Genomic DNA, 23014 nt, shown 5'->3' with positions numbered 1-23014 from the left:
CTATTTTAGACTGTCCAATATAATCTGCTAATTAGCTATTTTTGTTTAATTACTTTATTTTACGTCGCTGAGCTCCGAATAAGAAAAGCTGTTAGGAACCTTCAGAAATAGGGCAAAATATGTGCTGTCGATTGAAGAAAGACCTTGGAGCTTCCTTTAAATACACACTTCCCTGGAGAAACAGGTGGTGGCCTCTCTTTCTCAAGGGAGGCAAAGCAAAAAGGTTGTTGGAGTTACAATTATTTTTGTTTTAAGTCTTTCTTTCAAATTATGGGAATGATATAATTGTTTCAAAAAAGTGCACATTTTTGAGGTTGTTCACAAGGCACAATTCGAGTATTTCCTCACGAGACATGAGCGTGCAATTTTGTTTTTTGGAGTTCAAAAGTCGTTCTTGTAAATTTTGATATTGAAACAATTTTCCTGCTGCACACCCATGATTTTAGATACTATTTCAAAATCAGTATTTCGCCACAGCACATAGACGTGCACCCTGTTTTTTGGAGATACAGCTATTTTTGTTTCAAATTATGGTATTGATATACCCTTTGCTAGCACGCCCATGGCTTCAATGTGATCAAGTGTTAGCTTTTTGAGCTGCTGCGCAAAACTGATGTCGAGTGTTTCCCAAATACACATAGGCGTGTGGCCTCTTTTTTGGAGTTGCAATTTTTTTAAACCAAAGAATTTTATTTAAAAAATTAGTAATAATACAATTTTCCTGCTAGCACGCCCCTGATTTCAACACAATAAAATTATGAGAGTGACCCTAGTTATTTCTGTCCAAACAAATATTATTAATCTCTGATTTTCAAATACAAGTTAATTTAGGACCAAGCAATGCCTTATTAATTGTAGTAATTACTGCCTAAGACAATTTCTCCATGAATTTTATTGAAAAACAAATCCTCTATAACTACATACCTCAACGTTTGGTTAGTTTAAAGTTGCCGTATGTAGTATTCGCAAAGTTAGACCTTTGTAGAGTTGTTTTCTCAGAAATTTGAAAGTACTTATTAACAAAATTTACGGAACTTTTAATCTAGTACTTCAAGGAATATGCGTGCTAGTGAGGGTTTTATTTAAGAACCTTCAAAAAATTTTCCAAAACTATTTATTATCCTACAACCTACAAAATAACAAAACAATAAATACTACAACATAAACAGATATAATTGGCTGCAATCTCCTGTCTCCTGCAATACAGTAATGCTTCAATAAAAATCTCCTAACAGTCCACACCTTTACTTACCATCACTACTTAATAAGGGAACATTGGTTTGATTCCTGACTGGTGAACCTTTAAAAATCGACAAAAATTTCCTTTACAGCACTTCTCTAAAGAGGACAAATAACACTTACTTCTAATCCTTTCAGAACTAACATCATTGAACTCCTGCGTCCTCCTGGAGGACTGTACCACCTTAAAAACATTCACCCCAGAAACCGTCCTGAAAGCTGGATCATCTAGGGTTACCTCGCATTTGTATGTTCCTCCAGAACTGCTGGTGAGTCCTATAAGGGTGAAAGGGCAAGAACCTATTGCTGCATAGGTTGAAGAGCGTAGCTTCACCTAAATATAAAAATAATTCCATGGTTATTTTTTTATAATAAAAGGTGTTAGACATACCCCTTCAACTGGATACTCGTGGACACTGCCATTGGCCATGCATCTGAAGAACTGCATATCATCTTTGTACCATTTGACGTCGTAAAGTACCTCTCCTTCTAGGTCGTACTTACAGTTCATGGGTACTTCGTTGGTAGTACCTCTAGGTGATCTTGGAACGTAGAATTCGGTCATTTTGAGGGAGTGAGAGGACTCCCAAAGAAAATTAGCTGCAAAACGGAGGTTTGTATTCATTGGTTTTTAAATAACGTGAGTTCTCTTTATATATGGCTCATTTACATGTTTAAGTAATCTGCACGTTTCCTATTACTCAAGCCTGACCTGAAAATCCAAGAAGTGTTCAGATAGATAATTAAGGCTGGAAATAACTTCGATGTAGGAAATTCTAATATTTATTTTCCAAAAACTCAATCAACCCTAAAGTGCAGTGGCCCTTAAACAGCACTCTCAATTCATTAATTTTTATTAAACCCTCCCTTCCCTAATTTTTCACTAAAATCTCTCATCCCCTTCGAAAATCAATTTGGCCTAGAGCTAAATAAGAACGTTAAATAGCCGATAAAAATATATTGCAATCGCCCTTGCTGCTGATGTGGGTGCGAGAAAACGAAAAATTGCAATCACAACCCCTTCAAGTGGCCTCGGAAATTTTTATTACCAATTTCCCATATGATTTTCCGCTAGTTTTGGCAATCCGTTTGAATTTTCTTTGAAGCAGATTTCATTCCATATAACAAATTTACCCAATTTCCTCTCCCTTAAGGCCAAACCCACCTGTCAGCGTAATTGATTTAATACGTATACATGGGATTTTTATGGCTGTAGCGGTCACTACTGGTCATTTTTCATGACTGGCCACACTTAAATCCGATTAGGGAGTGGGGACCGCTGTTACCCTCCATTATTCCCGATTACAGGTGTAGAAATTCTTGTGAAAAATTACTAGAGTCGTAAAAATCACGAAGGTTTTTTGATTAAATTGGAATTGGCGGTGTTTTGTTTCAGGGATGGGTTTCGCGGGGGCAAAACCAAAGTCGTTGATGGGTTGAAGCTATATGAGAACATTGGAAAATTATGAAAGATTTACCTAAGAGGTATGTGAATTTTAATATTTTATAATATTAATATCGTAATAAAACGGTCAATTCAATTCAGGGTTCGTTCAAAATAGGAAATAATATCTAATTTTTTATATTTTTCAAATTTTGAGGCTGGAAACTCGATTTTTTTTAAATAGTAAATTCCTGTATATTTCTATGTTTTTAAATTTTATTGTACTAGAGGCACAGTTTACTAATACGCAGTTCTATACTTTTCCATTTCTTTCGGATTTGGAAATATTTGAGGATTTATAGGCAAAAACAATTGAAAACGTGTTTTATATTCTTTAGAGGCCGGAAATTGGATTTTTCCCATAGAATACCCAGTACATTTCTGTGTTTTCACATTGTATTATGCTATCGGAACAGTTTACTAATACATAGCCCCATATCCACCTCCTTCGGATTTCGAGATATTCGAGGGCTTTTAGACGTGAGCGGTTAAAAACTAGTTTTTTGTCATTAATAGACTGAAATTTTAATTTTTTTTCAAATAGAAGGTCCTCCATATTTTATGTTTTCTAGTTGTATAATACTACAAGAACAATTTACCAATGTCTACATCGCTAATCCGATATTTTCATCTATTACTTCTTCAGATATTTGAATTGAACGGCTATGTTTAATCCCGAATTAATTTGAAAATTTCCGGATGTGTATCCTACACGTCTCCGTTTATTGTTGGATTAATTTAAAAATTTCAGGATTTGAAATGAAAATTTTACGTTACAGGAATGTATAAAATTCATGGGCGTAATGTGATTTCAGAAGCAATTAAGATTTTTCAAAATAGTTTAGTTCTGTCAAAGATTGTTTCACCCGTTACTTTTGCTTTTCGAAATATTAGTTTAGCATGTTTCTGAATATTCTGGAATTAAATCGTAAATTCCAAGATTTAGACAGAAAATTATATTCTACAGGCGACGTAAAAATTTTTAGCGAAGTACCGTTCTAAAGACAGTTAAGACTTATCCATATTTTGAGTTTTGTTTTGTGCGCTATTCTTTACCTCCTAGCCACAGATCCCTGTTTATACTCGAATTAAAAAGGTACAACTTCTTCAAGAGGAATCAAATATTATTTTAAAGAATCTACGTAAAGTGTTTTAGATCATTTTAATGTATTTTTTAATCCTGTTTTTAACCACGCATAGTGTGGCCCTGGGTTTCGCATACTTTTTAGAATTTTTCCCAATTTTGTAGAAAAATTTTCGGGATTTCGAAATTTGTATAAATCAGTAGTGCATCAAAATTCAAAAACTCACTTTGAAATCCTTAAAAATTCCAGATTTGTTGATACATGGATATTTTAGAATCCGAGAAAGTTCTTTAAAATGGGGTCATCAAAACTTTTCAAAAAGCGGAATTAAAATTCGTAGAGTCGTTAAGAAATAAAGATTTCGCCAAGCTGTAAAATGCGTTGGAACTCGACAACTAACAATTATGAAAAACTCATTGGCACACAAGAACAGTAAGCAATCACGAAAAGGCCAAAGGATTTCCTGAAAAAAATATAAAATGTGAATTGTCTCAATGAGCCTTATAGCCTGCATTAATCAGATTTTCATATCTCTTAGTTTTTGAGATACAGGGTCACTTTTGATGCGAAGTAACACTCCTCCATCCCCTCTTTAATTTAAGTGCAACATAGGGGCCTAACAAAAGCCTCAAATTTGATCCTAACTATTTCCATTAACACGCGTTATAATAACAAAACTTTTCAAAGCAACCACTGAACTTTACCCCTCTTTAACTACGTAAATTGCACCCCTAAAACTTTCTATATTCCTCAGCTAGAAATTCGTATTGTGGAAGTGTTAAAAATCTTATTACTTTTATGGAGAGCTAATGAAAACATATTGCTGCAGGAAGGATGGGGGTGCGGTGCATTAGATACATTCAGGCAACGGAGGTAGGGGATGTGCATAGTGTTGGATTAAATTGCCTTCTCGGTAACAATAAATAGAGCACCTAATCGATGCCATTTAAGAGAGTGGGGAGGGGGGCTTTTATTTCCCCATATCATCTGCATAAGTAGGGTCTTCAGATAATCTTTAGATGCCAGAAAATAACAGATGGGCTCAATTATGGGGGATTTACGTGAATGGGCCCAATAATCCCCCCAATTTTGTGCCTGATAAACATGGGGATTTTAAAATTTCTGCACAAAACCAAAAGTTGACTTACCAAGGAAAAACAGGATCCAAGGCAGCATCCTCGTTGACTTGATTTACACGGCACACTTCCACCCAAAACAAATCACCAACGAAAAGTCACATGACTCAACATAAAATTAGCATTTTATTTAGCGCTAATTCTCTTCTTAGATGCATTTTCGTCGCCGGCATAGAAATGGTCGTTTAACCGCCTCCTCCGAGGCCGAGTTAAAACGATTTTAATTAAAAATAATCAGCGAGGAAGAAAAGTTAAATTGTTGGCGCTCAAACTCCTAAATAAGCGGGTTAGAAGTCAATTGACTTAATATTTCGAAATCATCATTGCTGAGAACCGAGATAAGAGTTTGTTTAGTGTGTCGATTTATACCACTTAAATTAAATCTACTGATACGAATGAATTCTACTCAAAACAGTTGAAAACGAGGTGTCACTCGTTGGCGTCGTCATACAGTGACAACTCGTACCTTTTTAGGAGAATGAGAAACAAAAACCTCGCAAACACTCACTATATAAAACAAAACACTAACGTATACTCACAACTAAAACAAATGAACTACATTACTCACAATCAAAACAAAAACAATTGAAGCGCTTGACATCTGACATAAACCGGCACTCTATGATTGTTTGGGATTGTAAATTAAAAAGATTTTATAGTGAGCGCCCTCGATGGAACGTGGCGATGGAGTGAGTCGTGACTTTGGAAATTCTGGAAATTGTTCCCTCGGGAACGGGTTTGAAAAACGCGCGCAGAAAAGAGCGCTTCTTGAACTTTTTATTGCACCAGGGCAGGAAAACGCACACGTTTCCAGGAAAATGGGAACAGTTGTTGAAATAATGAAATGGATGTTCTGGATCGAGTGGGAAAAGAGGGTTCGGTTGAAATATGATGTTTGAAGTTCAATTTTAGAGTTTTGAGGGTGACTTTTTGTTTTTTTAGGAAAAGTTTATTACTCGTACAAGTTGCGAATAAAATCCGGGATGACCTGCAAAAAGATAAAGAATTTAAAATTTTAATTAGGACACATTTTACCCATATCTGATGAGAGCTTTGCACGTCACTGATATTTAGGTACTAGCAACGTAATATTTCATTGCATATACTTGCTTAAAAAGGCTAAAAAAATCCTCAGATAATGGAAATCATAAACATAACAAGGGAAAAAATATCACGCTCTCTTTATAAATTTTAAATCAAATTTTGAACATTTCTGAAGGTCTTCACTTACCACTGATGAAAAGGACAAAAAAATCTAATAATTGAAATCAGAGGCGTAGCAATTAGAATTCAAACCATATTTTGAATTAAAGTTGAAAACAAACTCTACTTTTGCCTGTCAACCACAGTTTGGGAATATTAACCTGAGCTTTTAATGGATATAAATACATATAAAGAAGTCATTGTCAGAAACTTTAATCAAGGACGTAGTAGGTTAGAAAATGTTACTCTTTGATTCCAAAATTTAAGATACCCTTAAGAGTTTGGCACAGCACTGAAGGTTAGAAGATAATAAATTATGAGTTTAATGCATCAAATAAAAAAATTGTTATCACCAATAAAATTGCATAAAAAAATTGGATATTTTTTGCCAAATTCTATAACAACTTCTCCATATTGTACAATAAAATGTTTCGGCAGAGGTATTTCTTGCTTTAAATGAAACATTTTTAAAAATTTCAACCCATTAAGTTTTTAGAAGCCAAGTTAAGAAAAAATTAGTACCGCCACTGGAACTCTTTAAAAGATGAGTTAACGCAAATTAAAATTAGTCCTCTGTTTCTTTTAAATTCAACAGCAAAATACATTGGCATAGGTGTCTCTTTCGTCAAATTGAACATTTTCAAAAACTACGAACAATTAAGTGTACAGGAATTAAGTTTATTCTCCGTCTAAAGAGGAGAGAAAATATCGGCAAATAATCGAAATCTCCAAGCAAAAATAGAAAAAAGATCTGCGGCTTTTTAGATAAATATCAGGAATTCTATATTAAATCAAAGAAATTCTTTAAGATCAATAAAAAATTGGAAAAAGCCTAAATTAAAGTGAAGTAAATATAGAAAGAAGAGAAACGAAATAAAGAAGAGAAAAAAAAAAGAAATGAGAATATGGAAAATTAAATTAAAACAAAAAATATTTTTAAGATTACCAAAAAAATGTTAAAAAACAATCGGAAATTCTTCAAAAATTGGAAAATTTATCCGAGTGAAAAAAAATTAATTTCTAAAATTACAAGAATCGAATAAGAAATATTATTAGTATTTCAAGAACTCTCTTAAACCTTTGTTATTCCTTCAATTAAAGTTCAAGAGAAAATATAAGCGTGTTCTGCCTTTTTTTTAGTACAGTTATGTAGTCTTAAAATTTAAAATCCATCCTCTACCATGTCCACTTTTCTTCATTTTTGTTATATTTGCCAAAGGGCAATTTCCTCGCAAACGTCTCTCTATCCAAAAACCACAACGTCTTATCAACTAAATTGCCATTCACCCCCCTTAAAACCTCAAAAATAACACAAACGCTGCTCAACCCTCTGTTAAACTCGATAAGCTCCGTACGTGCTATCATTGCTCTATCTCTAAAGTGCAATAATCTCGAAAAGGCCCTATTTGCAGCTGAAAAAAGTGAATCGAGAGTAATTTATACCGTTTCAATGAGATCGCATTATTGAGGCCCTTTGCTCTGATTTCCAACCGATGTAGAGCTGGCAGATTGTCATCTCATGGAGAAAGAAAAAAAAGCCTTATAATAAATGCTAAAGCTATAAAGTTTTGAGGGTGGGGGGGCATTTAATTGCCTAGGGTCCTTCTGTTTCATCTTCTCTTCCAAATTCAGACCCACTGATAGCAACAGCTAAAAGTAATTTTGCCTTTATTAGAAAATCTCCGGAATTTCTTTGGTAAGCTGGAAGTTGTTTCGTCTGCAAGGCAATTTTATGAAGGAAAAAGACGCGTTTTTTTAATTCTGAGATTATACTGAAGTTGTTGCCTATTTATTTGAGTGTGTACCCACTTAATAGAAATAAGCTTTCATTGAATCTCTCTTTACTTGAGACTCATGAATGGCAAAAAATTGGTTTTTAACAAGAGCCTTTTAATTGAATTTTTAATGGAAAATGAGATCGCTACTGAAAAACTCAATTTCACGTGATCGCTAAAGTTTACTGCGCTTTACATCATTCTACATATATCAAAAAACTTAACTGGGCATTAAGAAATCCGTTATATATATATATGATTGACGAATGGACATTAGCGGACCATTTTATCGGTTTAATTTCGTTTCAGACAGGGCCCCCTTATATTAAATCTTTGCCCATAAATTTCGTGTACCTTTTGTGCCACTGGATCGCAACATCTTCGACGAAAATAAATCTTGAACTCTTATTTATTATATTAGGAGTGATATATCTGTGTCGTCCAATGAAATATTTTCGTAATTTTGTTCGTGTATGACATAAGATAGTGTGGATATACGTGAACCCGCCTAAAAACACATGTGCGACACAGACAAAATTCTGAAAAAAAAATTCAAATCTTCAATTTTATGGAAAAGGTAGCAATGCTCCTTGTGAGCCCGAACGGCGTTTTTGTTAAAAACTTGAAAGATCTCTTGGAAACTAAATGCTGAACGCGACGTTACCACGTGCCTCTTATTTGAATCTCTGAAGACGCTGCTCCTACCTGTCACGGTGAAAATTCTGAGACCATAGGATTTAGTGTTCAATTCGGCAACGTTGCTCGCTTAAATCTGTTCAAGTTTGTCGAACTGTGGCGTCTTTTTGTAAAGATTCGATTTTCCATCTGACAACATTCTTACCCAAATCTGTCAAACTCTGATGCCCTTTGATTGCAAGCAACGTTGTCATATAACACACATTTTCACAGGTTTCCTTCATTATGCAAATTTAGCTTAATTCCGACGTTTGCGTAACACGCTTTAAGAAATTTTCTATTTCAAATTTGTCTGGAAACTTCTAAAGATGAGCATTAAGTTTTTCTTTAACGAAAGTTCTGATCTTAGATAATTCTTTTATTCTGGAGCTTTTCACTCCATACTGGCTCCAAAACTTTCATAAAAATATTCCAAGAAAAAGCATTTAAGTTTTTACTATAATTTGCTTACTTATGTATTTTTCGCGAGGCACAAAACTCACTCCCTCCGGCAACATTGCCCGTCCAAATCTGTCAAACTTTGACTTTTCTTCAAAAACAAAAGTCATGCGCAGTTTTTCCCATTAGCATAAATTTACATAAACGTCCTTAATTAACTCAAGTTCCGCCATCTTCAAAAACAATGAAATAACAAACGATACCACCCAACATATTTTTATAACAGAAAATTTCGCTTCGCGCAGCTATTGGAAGCAGCAAAAGCAGTAACTGTATTTATTTTGGAGTTTTATTGATTGATGAGGATGAGCCAAAATAGGCGGCGGAATTGTGAATACTGTAATTTTTCAGGTTCAATCGGAGGTGCTTTGATTTGAATAGATCAAGATGCCGCGATTGGGCGAATTTTCTATGATAAATATATGTTAGGTGATTATCCTAATGTAATTACAAGATAGGTGGTTTTATTTACAAGCCTATAAAATATATTGGGGATAAACACAAATACATAACAATAAAAAAAACAATATAAGCAATAAAGTAATAATTGCAGTACACAAAAATCTAATTAAACAAAAATTATTTTAAACATTTATTGTTACAAACTTTGTATTAAATCTGTTCTATACGTTTGAAGTGGAGTAATGAACTTTTCTTTTATTTTGTTTGGGAATAATGCCTCACACATAAACAGGGATGAAATTGCACATTATTCTCGGTTAAAACTAATTGTGAATAATTCGTCCTTTGCTAAGGTCTCAGACGATAGGTTTAATCCCATATAACACGACGGTAACTTTTGACATTTCAAGTTGATTCACAAATGTTCCAGTTGATAAAACACTTTCAACTGTCAAAGTAAGCTTGAAAATGACGTCAATCTTGGAAAACGCACTAAACTAGATATAAAAACTGTCAGGGAATTTGACGGATTGCGTGAGAATGATTTGTCCTTAATATCAAACTGATTGTCAGCAAAAATTTGAGATGTCATGTTATTTTCTCAATCTTAGATCATGATAATGTTCATTTGAATGGCTTTCTTCGATCGTCGAAAGGCGATTTTGTCGCTTCGTGACACCATTACCAAAAAAGGAAATGTTTTGTTTTAACCAATATGACAGCACTAACTATAACATGTGTCATATCAGCGAACTTGAAAAGAGTAGGGGTAGTCAAATATTCAAACAGCGAATATGGAGGCCATAAGAAAAGCCAAAAATTTACACTTTACATCTAGGAAATTTGGTGCATTCGAAAACTGGCAGTGCTATCAAAAAATACGCCGAAACGATTCATAAGTAAAAAACGGGAACAAAAATCAGTTTTACACGGGTATTTAGAAAAGCACTGGCAACCTCGGCCGATTTGAAAACGTAAACTGATTGAGCCTGAAATTGCCCGACTTTGCCTTAATTTAATCGACCTCGTATTTCTTAAGACAACCGAGAGCCTAACGGTGGGGCTCGTAAAACGGACAACTTGTATAAAATTCCTTGCAAATATCAGAAACTTTAAATTGGTGCAGCCTCTAAAAAAATAATTAAAGAACGCCAAAATTACATTACAAATAGAGAATTCCATAGATGAAATATATGCCGCAGGCCTTTTCTAATGGGTTGGTTCTATATTTTTTTGAAGGTTGGTTTGATAATGAGTTCTTCGATTGGGGGAGTGCGGAATCTAGACCTTTAAAAAATAACATTCAAGAACATCTAAACTACATTAAAAAAAAGAATGTTCATAGGCGACAGAATGCCTTTGATAATGGTCACAAAATTAAATAGAACCAAGGAAGCTTAAAATCAAAGGAAATCCATATACTTTGCTTAATAAAACCGATATGGCTAAAAGCGCTTGGCTGTTTTGCTTGAACATGAGGTCAGCCCGGGGCGCATAACAAGAAACTAAACATTAACAAATATCACTTAAAGTAACACCAACACAGATAATAAAGTTTAAAATAAGATAGGTTAAATTGGGTAAAATGACCAAGCACCATTCAGTCATCTCTAGTCAAGACCTATAATTCTTCAGCGATTGAGGCGACGAATTTTGAAAATGTTTCACATACTATACATACTCACATCCCATACACTTTAGTTCTGTTATTTTTACGGTAACCGATTTCTTATCGAAACACTAACAAGGAGTTTCGCCTTTAGTAAAGGATGAATGTTATTCTTTGTTAGTTTAAATTATTCAAAACAAGGGGTTTTCTCTTAGCTCTCAGCAAAGGGTGCATATTATTCTCAATTAATTTTAACTAAGAATATTGCGCAATTCTACCTCTCCAACAACCCCTATTTGCGTGTGAGGCGTGATTCCCAAATGAAATAAAAGAAAGACTTTTGCATTGATTTAAAAATATAAGACAAGTAAAATTAGGTCTTTATTTACAATATTATAAACTTTTCTAAATAAAAGCAACATTGTGGAAACATACCCAATGAGAAAATAAGGCCTTAATATTTCTAAATAATTCAAAAAAACTAACTCTTGAGATGCAAAAATTCACATAAATTTCATGCGTTGTGCATTCTCCAATAGTTCTTTGTATCCCCTTTTCCCTTTCCAACCAGCTTGCTTCCGCTTCATCGCTCTACATTTCTCCTCAACTTGCATGTTTCTCTCTATCAGTACTATGAGTTGCAAATCGGGTACTTTCTGCCTGCGCCTTTCGTTTTTCTTAGAAAAAGTGAATTTTTCCAAAATCTCCGAATCTGCACTGTCACTCGACGAAGCTTCTTCGGGAAAGTTCATTTTCGTCCGTGCTTTCACAGCAAGTTTCTTTTCTTTATGTAAATGGGAATTTTCCAGGAATTGCTTATAAATATCTTCATAGCCCAGATTGCGAGGCTCCAGGGTGGAGGCTGCCATGAAGGTACTCTTGGAATTTCGGTCATCTACGAAATTTCTCTCAATCTTCACTTTCTCAGGTTTTAAACTCGTACGTTTGGAACGATCTAATAAAGTGCCAACAGTCTTCACTTTCTCTGGTTTTGAGTTAGTACTTTCGGAATTTCGACGATCGAATAAACTTCTGTTAATGTTCATTCTCTCCAGTTTTAAATTCGCACCTTTGGAATTTCGATGATGTGCAGTCTTTTCAGACTTCATTTTTATAAATTCTAAATTACTTTTCCCAGGTTTAACACTTGCCTGCTTAGTTTCCTTGGGCCCAACCAACATTGTTGCGATGTCATCAATATCCTCGCGCAACTCATTTCTTAGAGCATTCCCGTTACTGTTCTTTTTGGGCTTTGAAATTGATAAACTGGAGACATCATTAAGAGGTTCTTCTGCATCCATCACTATGGCCTCAAATCTGGGGTCGTCGAACAAAAACGAAAGTTCCTCATTTTCTAACAGCGATGTCTCTAATTTATTCTTCTTTGGTTGGCAAGGCACCTTAGCGTCATCGCCGGTCAATATGTGTTCCAATTCTCTAGTATCATGCTTCACCATATTACCGGATGATAATGCAGTGATGGTTTTTGCAGCTTTAGTTGGTTCATAAACTTCACTATCAGTCCCGCTCTCGCATTTTCTTCTTTGGGCATGTTTCTTAGGATTGTTAGTGATGCTGTTAGTTCTAGGTTGAAGTTTGAATTTAGCAGGCCTTGCCTCGCTCTCACTATCTGAAGTCTCAGTGCTAATAAACGTGTGATAATTAGGTTGAACTATCGAATTTCTTTGTAAAAATCTTCTCTTATTTACACTGTTATTTTTCCTTATCCAATTCTTGCTGACATCACTAGGAAATTCCTGCTTAACATTCGGAATAACTCTCCTGGCGGTCAACCCAACACTTCTCAATACGTTACTCTTCAATATACCGCTAGATTTCGAAGCATCACTATCAGAATCATCAGACGAGTAGAATCTCTTCTTGATTGGCGCAACTTTCTTAACACGACTCACATTTACCTGAGGTTTTGTGAGTGCTGTGTTCCTACTGCTTTGTGAGGGCTTATTCTCAATCCCAAAGGGTTGATTCACGTTTCCAGGCAAATCGCTTGGTAGTCTCATAATTGATTCATTAGCCTTAGCCTCTTGACGAAGATACTCTTGGTAGTCTTCATCGTCTAGTTCCTCTAACTCGGAGTGATATTCGCTGCAGCTAGTTCTACAGTCACTGTAATGCTCGAAGTCGCTGGAGTCATCTGAGAAGTCTGAAAGATCACAGTTAATTCCTAGTGATTTTCTTGGTACGAATTGAGTTTTAGTTTGCGTGGGCAACTCGGATCCGAAATTCTCCAGTGCTGATACCAGCTTCTCACTAGACTTGAGCTCCTTGAATTTGTTGAGAAACTTGGATACGGACTGTTTGAAGGTGTTTTTGTTTGCCAACTCTGTTAGCTGACCAAAAGCAGTTGATAGCTGATTTTTGAAGACGTCTCCGCTATCTGTGATGTCATTTTTTGAATCTGCCTTAAAAGAGCGACTATTTAGTGGGAAATATTCTTTAGAAGCTAATTCTTCAAGATCATCCGAGTCGATCTCAATAATATCTCCTACAGTATCACTAACATATCCAGATAGATCTAGAGATGACTCTTTATCTGGTTTTTTAATAGTCTTTGGTGCAATCTCAGGATCTTCTTCTACTACAAACTTAATAATCTCTTCAGTTTCTGCAGTATCTTTATTCTCCTCACCTGTAACATTTAAGAGATGTGCCATTATTTCTTCCTTCTTTAAATCTTCATGTTTGTTTACGATTTCAAGTTCATCTATTGATGTTGGAACCACAAGCAAATCGGGTTTCTGTTGCAGTGTTTGTAGCACTGTAAATCCAGTGATCTGGGGACGTTTATCATCAGGAGAAACTGATTTGAAACTGCGACCATTAATACTTTTGACTTTTTTGGTTGGAACACGAGAGATGGAGACCTCGTTAATTCTGGCCACCAAATTGGAATTTGAAGACGTCTTTGGGTCTTTCCTCCTTAGATCTTTGAGGTTCATTTTAGTAGGAATTTTCTCTCGGTTTGGAGATTTGTGAGGTTTAATCACCACGGAAGAGAGAATGTTGACTTTTGAGTCTGAATTATCTGTGGCGTCATCCTCTCCTTTTTCAGGGCCATCAAAGAAGTCTTTAGGGGAGATCAGAACTAAATTAGAGTCCTCAAAACTGTCTACAAGGCCTTCGCTGGTAGAAGGAATACCAGGGTTGGTGTAATCATTATTGTCAGTAACTATACTCAAGACTCCTTTGTCCATTACCTTGTACTCAGCAAAATATGGTTCTTCTGGTAATTCTGTGTCTTCTTCATTAATGATTTCTATGTGATCTGGAAACTGGTTTCGAAAGTCTTCAATGGTGTTTACAGTTTCCTTCGTTTCGGTAGCTACTGCAACTGAACTGAAGGTGCTGTTCTCATTCAGATGAGTGAGAAATTCCGCTATTTTTCCAGCCTTTTCATCACTCCTTATTAACTCTTCTTCTCTCTTAGCCTGTGTATCAGTTTGCTCCATCTCAATCTCCTTATCACCTAATTGTTCTTTAACAAATTCTTCGTCAATTTTAGTGATAGTAAATGGATTATTTATTTTCGAACTCGAAAGGAAAATCTCATCAACAAGGCCTAAATTGTTTACATCAATAACGGAGTCCACCTCAATTTTGATATTAGCATTCTCCTCCTCTTGGCAGACATAAGTTACTTGGTTCGTTTTATTGATAGAGCCTTTGTATGCTAAAATTGACTTTAATATAGCCAGCATGTCTTCGCCTAGGGGAGTGTAACATTCAGGAAGCAACCCTACTTCATTTTCCACGATATATTGATGTACACAAGAACCTCCATGTACCCCTACTTCGCAAGTACACGTGTCCAGCTCGGCGTTGACATAAAACTGTGTATTATTTAGCGCCACCAAAAACTCTGTATCGCTCACTTTGGTGCAAGAAAACCCAGAAATTTGATTCAAGGGAACGTAAAAGTTGGTCTTGAAAAATCCCTTTAAATCCCCATCCACGATATTCCCTAGTTTCCGTTCATAATGAGTAACATAAGTTTTGGTCAAAAAATCAAAAATTTGCAAAATATTAAAATAATCGCAATATTTAACTGAAACATCTTGCAAAATGATTGTGCCTGAATCTGTGTAATTTAATACGTCAATATTGAATTCAACTTGAGGACGGCAATAGAGAACGTAGTTATTGAATTTGACTTTAAAATATTTTACAAAGTCACTTAGTTTCGGATATTTGTCTGCATAAACCTGCAAATTATCGAAGTTCCTGTTGAAATCTTCTTCAGAGCGACTGCTCAAAATCACCAAAAACATATTATATAATGCCTGGAATTCTTCATGATCATTTTCGCACACCAATCGAATCACTCTCCATATAGACTGCAGCAATTGAAACTCATTGAAGATTATTTCAGATGTGGAGAAGGCTTCTTTGAGGGTTTTATGCACGAAAGGGTTTTCATCCACTATAATTGTTTTAGGACTATATGAAGGCATTCCCAGCAAAGTGAGCAAGGTTTTTATGCCATTGCAAGCGGCGGTGGTTTCTTCACTGCGTGTCAACACAATACCAAAGGGGAGAGATCCAATAGGAGTATGACACAAAAACAAAATTAGCTTTTGATGCTCTGAAGCTGCTTTAGGACCTGAGAAGCACCGAACTGTAATCAAATCCTCAGCAAAGCCAGACTCAAAAACACTCTTCATTAGGGGAGTACAAATGCATAACATTAAATCCTTATCTTCAGTGAGAACTGCACATTTTGAGCCACATTCTTCGTTATATTTCTTTATAACTTCTTGCAGCCTTTCCATTAACTCAACCTTTCCAGGTTCAATAAACCCTCGATTAAACAGTTGTTCATACTCCTGCGAGCACCAACTATAAGGGGGGCAAATGCCATTACTGGACACCACGTTATAAAATTCTGGCCCATATGAGCTGTGCAAGTCACATTTATGACAAATAAGAGCAGAAAATGGGGAATGGCCATACATGTAATAAATCTTAAACACATCACTCAAGTCTTTTGTAGGACGCAAGTTTCGCAGGAACAATTCCACGTCTATTTGGTGGTTGTGGCAGAACTGGATTATCACTTGGGACGGAAAGTCCCTTAAGTAATAGTCAGGATTAGTCCTAGAGACAAAAAGCAATAATTTGAAGAATAGATTTGATGAATTTAAGTAAATGAAGTTACTTACGCAACTTCATTTGCATCTTTGATGGTGAATATTAAGCAGGCTTTGCAGGAATCAGATAATTTGTTGGGATTCCGGAAGGAGCAGACGAATTTGTTCTGGAAAATATGAGAATGAGGGATGTTAAATTTAATTTATTTGAAGTCCTCAGTCTGACAGTCCAAAGGTAACCCAGTATGCATTTAATATTCTCGGATGTTGGGGTTTTTCTATATTGACAACAGCACAACCATCTGAAAAGTGAAAATGAAGGTTTGCAAGATGTCAGAACGTGTATCTGAACTAGTGACCTAGCCTAAATCTTAAACAATATCGATAAATAATAAAGACAAATGAATATAGATTTTTTACCCAAAAATCCATGTGATAAGATTAAGTCAACCTTATTTATCCACAGAATTGCCGCGCATTATAAGCTTTATTAAAAACACAGACTTATAGGTAGTGATTGTAATTAACATTTTGTAATTTACATAATTGCAGTTTTTTGTGCATTTAGCAATTTTCAAGCAATGTTTTTACTGTAGTTAGTCCTCTCACAGTTTTGTCCTTTACCTGATCCAAAATTTTGTTTCAAATAATTATTGCCATGTCATGTCAAACACAATCAAATGTCTTCAATATATCCAGAAAGACTGTAATGTCTATGACATTACTTCCCAATTTTTTTACAATATGCTTTATTAACTGATAAAACCCATTCATGATATCAGAAAACACATAGTAGAAGACAATGGTGTTCTTCTCTCCACCATTGGATGGGCTGGCTATCATTGGGGATCTATTTTGATGGATTGAACGTGAAGTTAACAGCCTTTAATTGATTATTGTCAAAATTGAAAAAGAGACAACAGCACATCTTTGTTCAAAATGTTTAGGTTCTAATGTTTCAGACTAACACTCTGATCCATCACAATCTCTGTTCTGAAATGTCCCTGAAACCCGAGAATACCAAACACATCCCTGAAATGACTGTTAATGGCTGCCATAGCATACAAGGGGCAATATGTCAAAATTTCATAGAAAAAGTTGATCCAATTATATCAACAGACTTTACCCCAAAAATTTATTTTCCTAAGAGTGTGTGATAAAGTGCCTTTACCACATACATTTGCAAGTTGAAAGTAGCATTTTATGGGAATGGTAATTATAAAAAGTTTTACAACACATGTAGATCAAAGTGGCATGGTATCAAAACTTTTATGTTCATTTAATATTGACATGCATATGGTAAAACTTTTTATTGCACATGTTCATGTAAACCCTACATGCTTTACCACCTGTTAGGTAAATTGTTCACATACCTCATTTCAGCAAGTCACTGACCTTGCGCTTTACAGCTGTTCAACTTACCTTGGTAAGTCCAGTCCCAGAATTACATTTCCAATGGTTCTGTGACCTGTAGGAAGTGAATGTCTTCTTCTCAAACTTCTTTAACCACTTAAAGGCATCTTCTTTGGTAAGTATAGGCAGCCTTATGCAGCCAAATACTGCATCACTGCCTTGATTCTGATCATCAGGCTTCGTGCTCGCTGTTAGTATTATAAAGTCATAGTCATCAGGCAATAACTTATTCATCTAAAATTCAATTGAATAAGTTGAAAAGTAACTAATAGGCTTAATTAAAAAGTAAAGTAATTGGGAACTGGAGTGGTAAATTAGAGGATAAATACCTTAATTTTTGCCTCGTTGATGGGCTCAGGACTTGTTTGGTCCAGTGAAGCTTCATTTAGCAAACCTTTAATTTCCGGAAAAGTTTTCCAAGCATCCTTTAATTTCTGAAAAAATTGCATATATTAGAAAATTAAGCATAATTCCTGGGAAACCTTATTTAAGTGCTGTATATGTGGCTGAGGCATTGGCACCAAAGGAGAATTTACCTTGATTTTCGGATTTTGGGGTTCTCTTTCCAGCGAACTCTTCCTTTTCCTGTTGGGTAACATTTTTCATAATAGAATTATGATAAAAATTGCCAAAATGAAATAGTAAGCCCAACAATAAACTTGGAATCTAAAATGTTTGGTTATGTTTATGTTTGAAGCGGGGAATGAATGGATGACGTTGACAGATGGTTTGACGTGTCCCTAGAAAGCAAAAATATATGCGTCCTTTTTTAATGAATACGAAATATAGATATAACATTATCGATTGAGTGTCCAAGTACTGTTTCATATTTGAAGCCATAACCTTAGATTTTGTTTATTTGTTTTTTTTTATAGGCGGGTTTGGACTTACGGAATTACAAAGTTAAAAATGAAGGAATTTTTAGCGGAGAATAACGCTTGTGGCCAAAACATCCTTCTTTTAGTGTCCAGGGGAAATGCAATTATTGCCGAATTACTAAGGTTGAAAGACTACATTCCCAAAGTTTACAGGTAGCTTTCGACCCGGATTTCCAAAAAAAACCATTAATTAAAATCCGATTTTCCAGACTAGAGTCCAAGCAGGATATTCAGATATATGGAGAAATTATCCAGGATTTTTCCTACCTTAAAACTTCTGAGGCCCACGAGAGGAAAATTGAGGAGAGTGAGGTGAGTTTCTAGTTCCCAAAACATAATTTTATTTCTTTAAAAACCGGAAATTCACTGGATAGTCCTCAGAATTTTACATAATATCTGTCAATAACATATTTTTTATAGGTTTTAAGAGAACTAGATGAAGAATTCCGTGACAATCACATTGAAATAATTAAAAGATTTTACCTTCTGTTTGAAAGCATCCATAGCTACATTATGGATTTAAACCATTACATTGAGGAACTTGAGGATGGGATCTACATACACCAATCCCTAGAGACAGTTTTCCAAGATAATGAAGGCAAACAACTTCTTGTGAGTCTTTAAAAAAGCAACATATAATAATACATCACCAAATTTATTACAGTGTGAATCATTATTTCTTTATGGCTTAATGTTAATCGCAATTGATGCTCATATTGATGGAATAATCCGAGAGAGATTACTTATTTCATATAATAGATACACCCCTCAAAGACGAGACACAGAGAGCAGCTTTGATGAGGTTTGTAAGTTGCTTATGGACACTGGTTTAAACACATCTAAAAAGCCCCAGAATTATCCTGAGGATTATTTTAAGTAAGTTTAAAGCGTGGGCAAAAATTTGATATTAATTAAATTAGGTGATTATAGGAGAGTGTCTATAAATAGTAACTACATAGATATGGTGATAGGACGACTACGTTCAGACGACATTTATTCCCAAATATCTGTTTTCCCTTTACCAAAGCATAGGAGCACAGCACTAGCCACTCAAGCTTCAATGCTTTACATATGTCTGTTTTTCTCTCCTACTATCCTGCATTGTGAATCTGCAGTAATGAGAGAAATTGTAGACAAATATTTCCCAGATAATTGGATAATTTCTGTTTATATGGGGTAGTAATTTAGACTCATGCATTTTGTTTTAATTAATTTTCAATGTTATAGTTTTATTGTGAATCTGGCTGAAACTTGGGAGAACTTTAAATCAGCAAAACAAGCTTTAAGCAATACTTTACAAGTCTCTAATATCAAGCATTTTGCCAGTAATTATGGGCAAAAGGTGCCAAATTTATTGAAAATTAGCAGCAATCTTTTGAAAGAGGGTAATATCACAAAAGACTCCCTTTTAAAGGATATTAACAACATTGTTAATACTTTGAGAGAGTGCAATGTCACTTTAAGATGGCTCATATTGCACACAGTTCTGAAGCCGGGCACCAACGACAATAGAAACAAAAAGCTAAAACTGTTTAGAGATTTAGTAACTTCTGAGTCAAATTGCGAGCAATCATATTTATTTAAACTTCTTTTAAATACTGCACAGCTTGAATTGGTAACGCAGGATTTGTATAAGAGTCTCATGTTGGAGAAAGACAGTCAATGGGAGGATTTAAAGAGAAATAGTTATGAGAGCTTAATAGAGTTATCTGAGGTATTCAGCGGATCCAAGCCTCTTTCTAGAATTAAAAAAAACTCGGATTTAGAAGGGTGGTTTAAGGAAATAGCCGCGCAAATTGAGAATTTGTCTAGAGAGGATTCCGGGTCTTCTAGGAAATTGGTGCAACTTATTCAGGCCTTAGAAGAAGTGCAGGAATATCATCAGCTAGATAATAATATGCAGGTTTTGAGAGCTGTTTCTGAGATTTAAAGGAAAATACAAAGAACATTTTAGGTCATTCAATTTTTATCCGAAACTCGCAGCGATTTGAATCAAATGATTCGAACCATGAGCATTAAGGAGGATGTGATGATTAACTTACACTTAATAGGAGATATTAGCTACGCCTGGGAGCTTATAGATTTTTATACTCAAATCATGCAAAATGGCATTAAAAAGGAGCCAAAATTGGTCATTAAACTCCGAGCTGTTTTCTTGAAAGTACCTTATTATATTTTATCTTAATATTTCTTATATAATAAAATAATAATTGTAGCTGGCTTCAGCTCTGGAGCTTCCTCTCTTGCGAATTAATCAATCACATAGTGAAGATCTTATTTCCGTTTCCCAGTATTATAGCAAAGAGTTGGAGATTTATGTTCGAAAGGTTTTGCAAATAATCCCTAGCACAATGTTTGAAAAGCTGGCTCGAATAATTGAAATGCAGACTCGGGTGATAAAGGAAGTTCCAAGCAGGGTGGACAAGGATAAACTAAAAGATTTTGCTCAGTTGGATGAAAGATTTGAATTCGCAGAATTGACTCATTCAGTGTCGATTTTCAGTCAAGGTAACCGTGTATTTAAAAAATATTTAAGATTTTAAAAGCCTATAATTTAGTAGATTATATTAGATATAACACGAGTGGGCCTGAAACTGATCTACTGTACCTCAATATTTATTATAGCAACTTGTTTCTTCAATTGCAGGCATGCGTATGATGAAAAGTACCTTAGTAGGTGTGGTCTGCCTTGATCCCAAACAACTCCTCGAAGATGGAATAAGAAAAGAACTAGTTCAGCATGTTTCCAAATCTCTAAACAGCGAATTTACCTTCAGCTCAAAACCGAAACAAGACGAACTAGAGTCGAAACTTAAAATCCTTGGACAAATTATGGATGGATATAAGAGGTCTTTTGAGTACATTCAAGATTACATCAACATAAATGGATTAAAAATCTGGCAAGAAGAAGTGACTAGGATTGTGAATTATAATGTAGAACAGGAGTGTAATGGGTTTCTTAGAAGTAAAGTGCATCCCTGGCAAAGCATTTATCAAAGCCGTTATGTACCTATACCCATTTACCCTCCTATAGATGGGAGTGAAAATTTTGTAGGGAGGTTGGCTCGGGAAGTTATTAGATTGACGGATCCAAGGTGGTACAATAAATGTGATTATTATCTTTTTATATATGTATATATATTTTTCATTTCTTTAGGTCATCGGTGTTTCTACCCACAACATCCACCTGGTACGATATAAAAGTCCACAAGCCAATAATGAATAAAGAAACCATTGCATGTATAGCTCAAGCCATTGAGATAACTGGATTAGTTGGCCTAGATAGATTATTCTCTTTTATGATAATCACAGCCTTGCAGAGAATAATTGGTAAATTTCAAAAATTTCCTTCCAGCACACATAATTAACAAACATCATAATTTTAGCTCACCTAGAGAATAAAAATGTTAAAGCCAATTCCTGGTCCAATGTAATCTCCGCGATCCACAATGACATAAAACAAAAATCCTTGGATGAGGCAAATAATAATCCCCTTAAGGTGTATCAAACATACATCAACAGAACCACTAAAATTTGGTCTGAATTCCTGGAAAAAACTTTGCTGATAGGGCAGCTGCAGCTACTCAGGAATCTTATAGCATTCCATTTGAATAAATCCTGCAAGTTTAATGCCAAAAACTATGAAGCATCTCTTAGGACTTTGAATAAGTAAATTCTGTATAAGTATTTTTAATGAGTTATAAGAAAGTAATTATTTTATGTAATTTTAGGTCGTTGTTACTGGACTTAAAGCAGAATAATCCAATGCCTTCGGAGACAGCGATGAAGCAACTGTCTGCGTATTTTGACTATGCAGGTCTCAACGAACCTTTTAGTAAAGTATATGTCAGTTCGCGAAATAATATGGACTACGCAATTACCATATTTATTTTTGTGCTGGCACACATTAAATTGATGTTTTTACCTCAAAATATTGGTAAATCTGTACTGTTAATTGAGATTTATTCAATTACTTATATATTTTTTTAGGAAGTTTGAGTAAAAAAGCATATGATCAAATGGATGGCGTAGCCTTGTCGGTTGCAGTTCACACAATACTGAAGCAGGTTCACAGTGATATTAATCGGGATTTTATTAAATTGATTACAGGGTACATTTTGCAGTTGACCAAGTATACAGGGTAAGTTGGAGTTTTTGGATTTTTTGGCATTGCTATTAGTGGAACCGATTAAGTAGTTTTAAAAAGGTCAGAAAATAGAGAAGTACCTGTGAGGTTTCAGTTGTATACAATTAAGCTTCCATACTTTATTAATTCGATACCTAAAGCTCTTAAGAAACTTTGATTGTCATTTCAGAATAAAGTCTCCCGAGATTTTACCTGAAGTCGTCGTTATGCTCAACTTCATGGACTTCTACACGGATTACTCAGAAAGTTCCCGAATATTCTACAGGCAAAACCTACCCGAGGAAATCCTGCTTCTGCAACAATCACTCATAACAGGCACGTGATTCATCCTTTAAAAATAAACTATATGTGTAATTGATTTATTAATGAACACATACAAGGTGATCAAAACTAATATTGTGATACGACAGTCTAATTACAAAACATCCAATTCGTTTAAAT

The 23014-nt window shown here is 35.0% G+C and overlaps 3 protein-coding genes across 5 annotated transcripts; 1 reads left to right on the top strand and 2 right to left on the bottom strand.

The window, feature by feature from the left end:
- Positions 1 to 1097: 1097 nt before the first annotated feature.
- On the bottom strand, positions 1098 to 5584 carry LOC136414421 (uncharacterized). The gene is made up of 5 exons (XM_066398424.1): positions 4917 to 5584; positions 1631 to 1839; positions 1363 to 1573; positions 1253 to 1300; positions 1098 to 1196 (listed from the first exon to the last, which is right to left on the bottom strand). The coding sequence occupies exons 1-5, from the start codon at positions 4942 to 4944 to the stop codon at positions 1123 to 1125; spliced, it is 570 nt and encodes a 189-aa protein (XP_066254521.1). The 5' UTR covers positions 4945 to 5584; the 3' UTR covers positions 1098 to 1122.
- Positions 5585 to 11390: 5806 nt separating this feature from the next.
- Positions 11391 to 18228, bottom strand: LOC136414416 (uncharacterized). The gene is made up of 5 exons (XM_066398419.1): positions 18085 to 18228; positions 17878 to 17982; positions 17558 to 17782; positions 16208 to 16302; positions 11391 to 16142 (listed from the first exon to the last, which is right to left on the bottom strand). The coding sequence occupies exons 1-5, from the start codon at positions 18145 to 18147 to the stop codon at positions 11531 to 11533; spliced, it is 5100 nt and encodes a 1699-aa protein (XP_066254516.1). The 5' UTR covers positions 18148 to 18228; the 3' UTR covers positions 11391 to 11530.
- Positions 18229 to 18405: 177 nt separating this feature from the next.
- Strump (WASH complex subunit strump) lies at positions 18406 to 23011 on the top strand. 3 transcript variants are annotated; one of them, XM_066398239.1, is made up of 14 exons: positions 18406 to 18579; positions 18636 to 18738; positions 18847 to 19038; positions 19091 to 19302; positions 19357 to 19602; positions 19654 to 20329; positions 20381 to 20587; positions 20643 to 20934; positions 21074 to 21521; positions 21584 to 21756; positions 21813 to 22095; positions 22158 to 22363; positions 22417 to 22567; positions 22743 to 23011. In XM_066398239.1, exons 1-14 carry the CDS (start codon positions 18458 to 18460, stop codon positions 22894 to 22896), a joined length of 3465 nt encoding a protein of 1154 aa, XP_066254336.1. In that variant the 5' UTR covers positions 18406 to 18457; the 3' UTR covers positions 22897 to 23011. The 3 variants fall into 3 exon arrangements, with proteins under 3 accessions (XP_066254336.1, XP_066254337.1, XP_066254338.1); XM_066398240.1 differs by lacking the exons at positions 22417 to 22567; positions 22743 to 23011 and having other exon boundaries at positions 21813 to 22104; positions 22158 to 22290; XM_066398241.1 differs by lacking the exons at positions 18406 to 18579; positions 18636 to 18738; positions 18847 to 19038 and having other exon boundaries at positions 19181 to 19302; positions 19347 to 19602.
- The last annotated feature ends 3 nt before the right edge of the window (positions 23012 to 23014 follow it).

This window comes from Euwallacea similis, chromosome 17 (genome assembly GCF_039881205.1).
Source record: "Euwallacea similis isolate ESF13 chromosome 17, ESF131.1, whole genome shotgun sequence".
Lineage (NCBI taxonomy): Eukaryota > Metazoa > Arthropoda > Insecta > Coleoptera > Curculionidae > Euwallacea > Euwallacea similis.
Note: the sequence above shows the minus strand (reverse complement) of the source record. Positions and strands in the feature narration are given on the sequence as shown.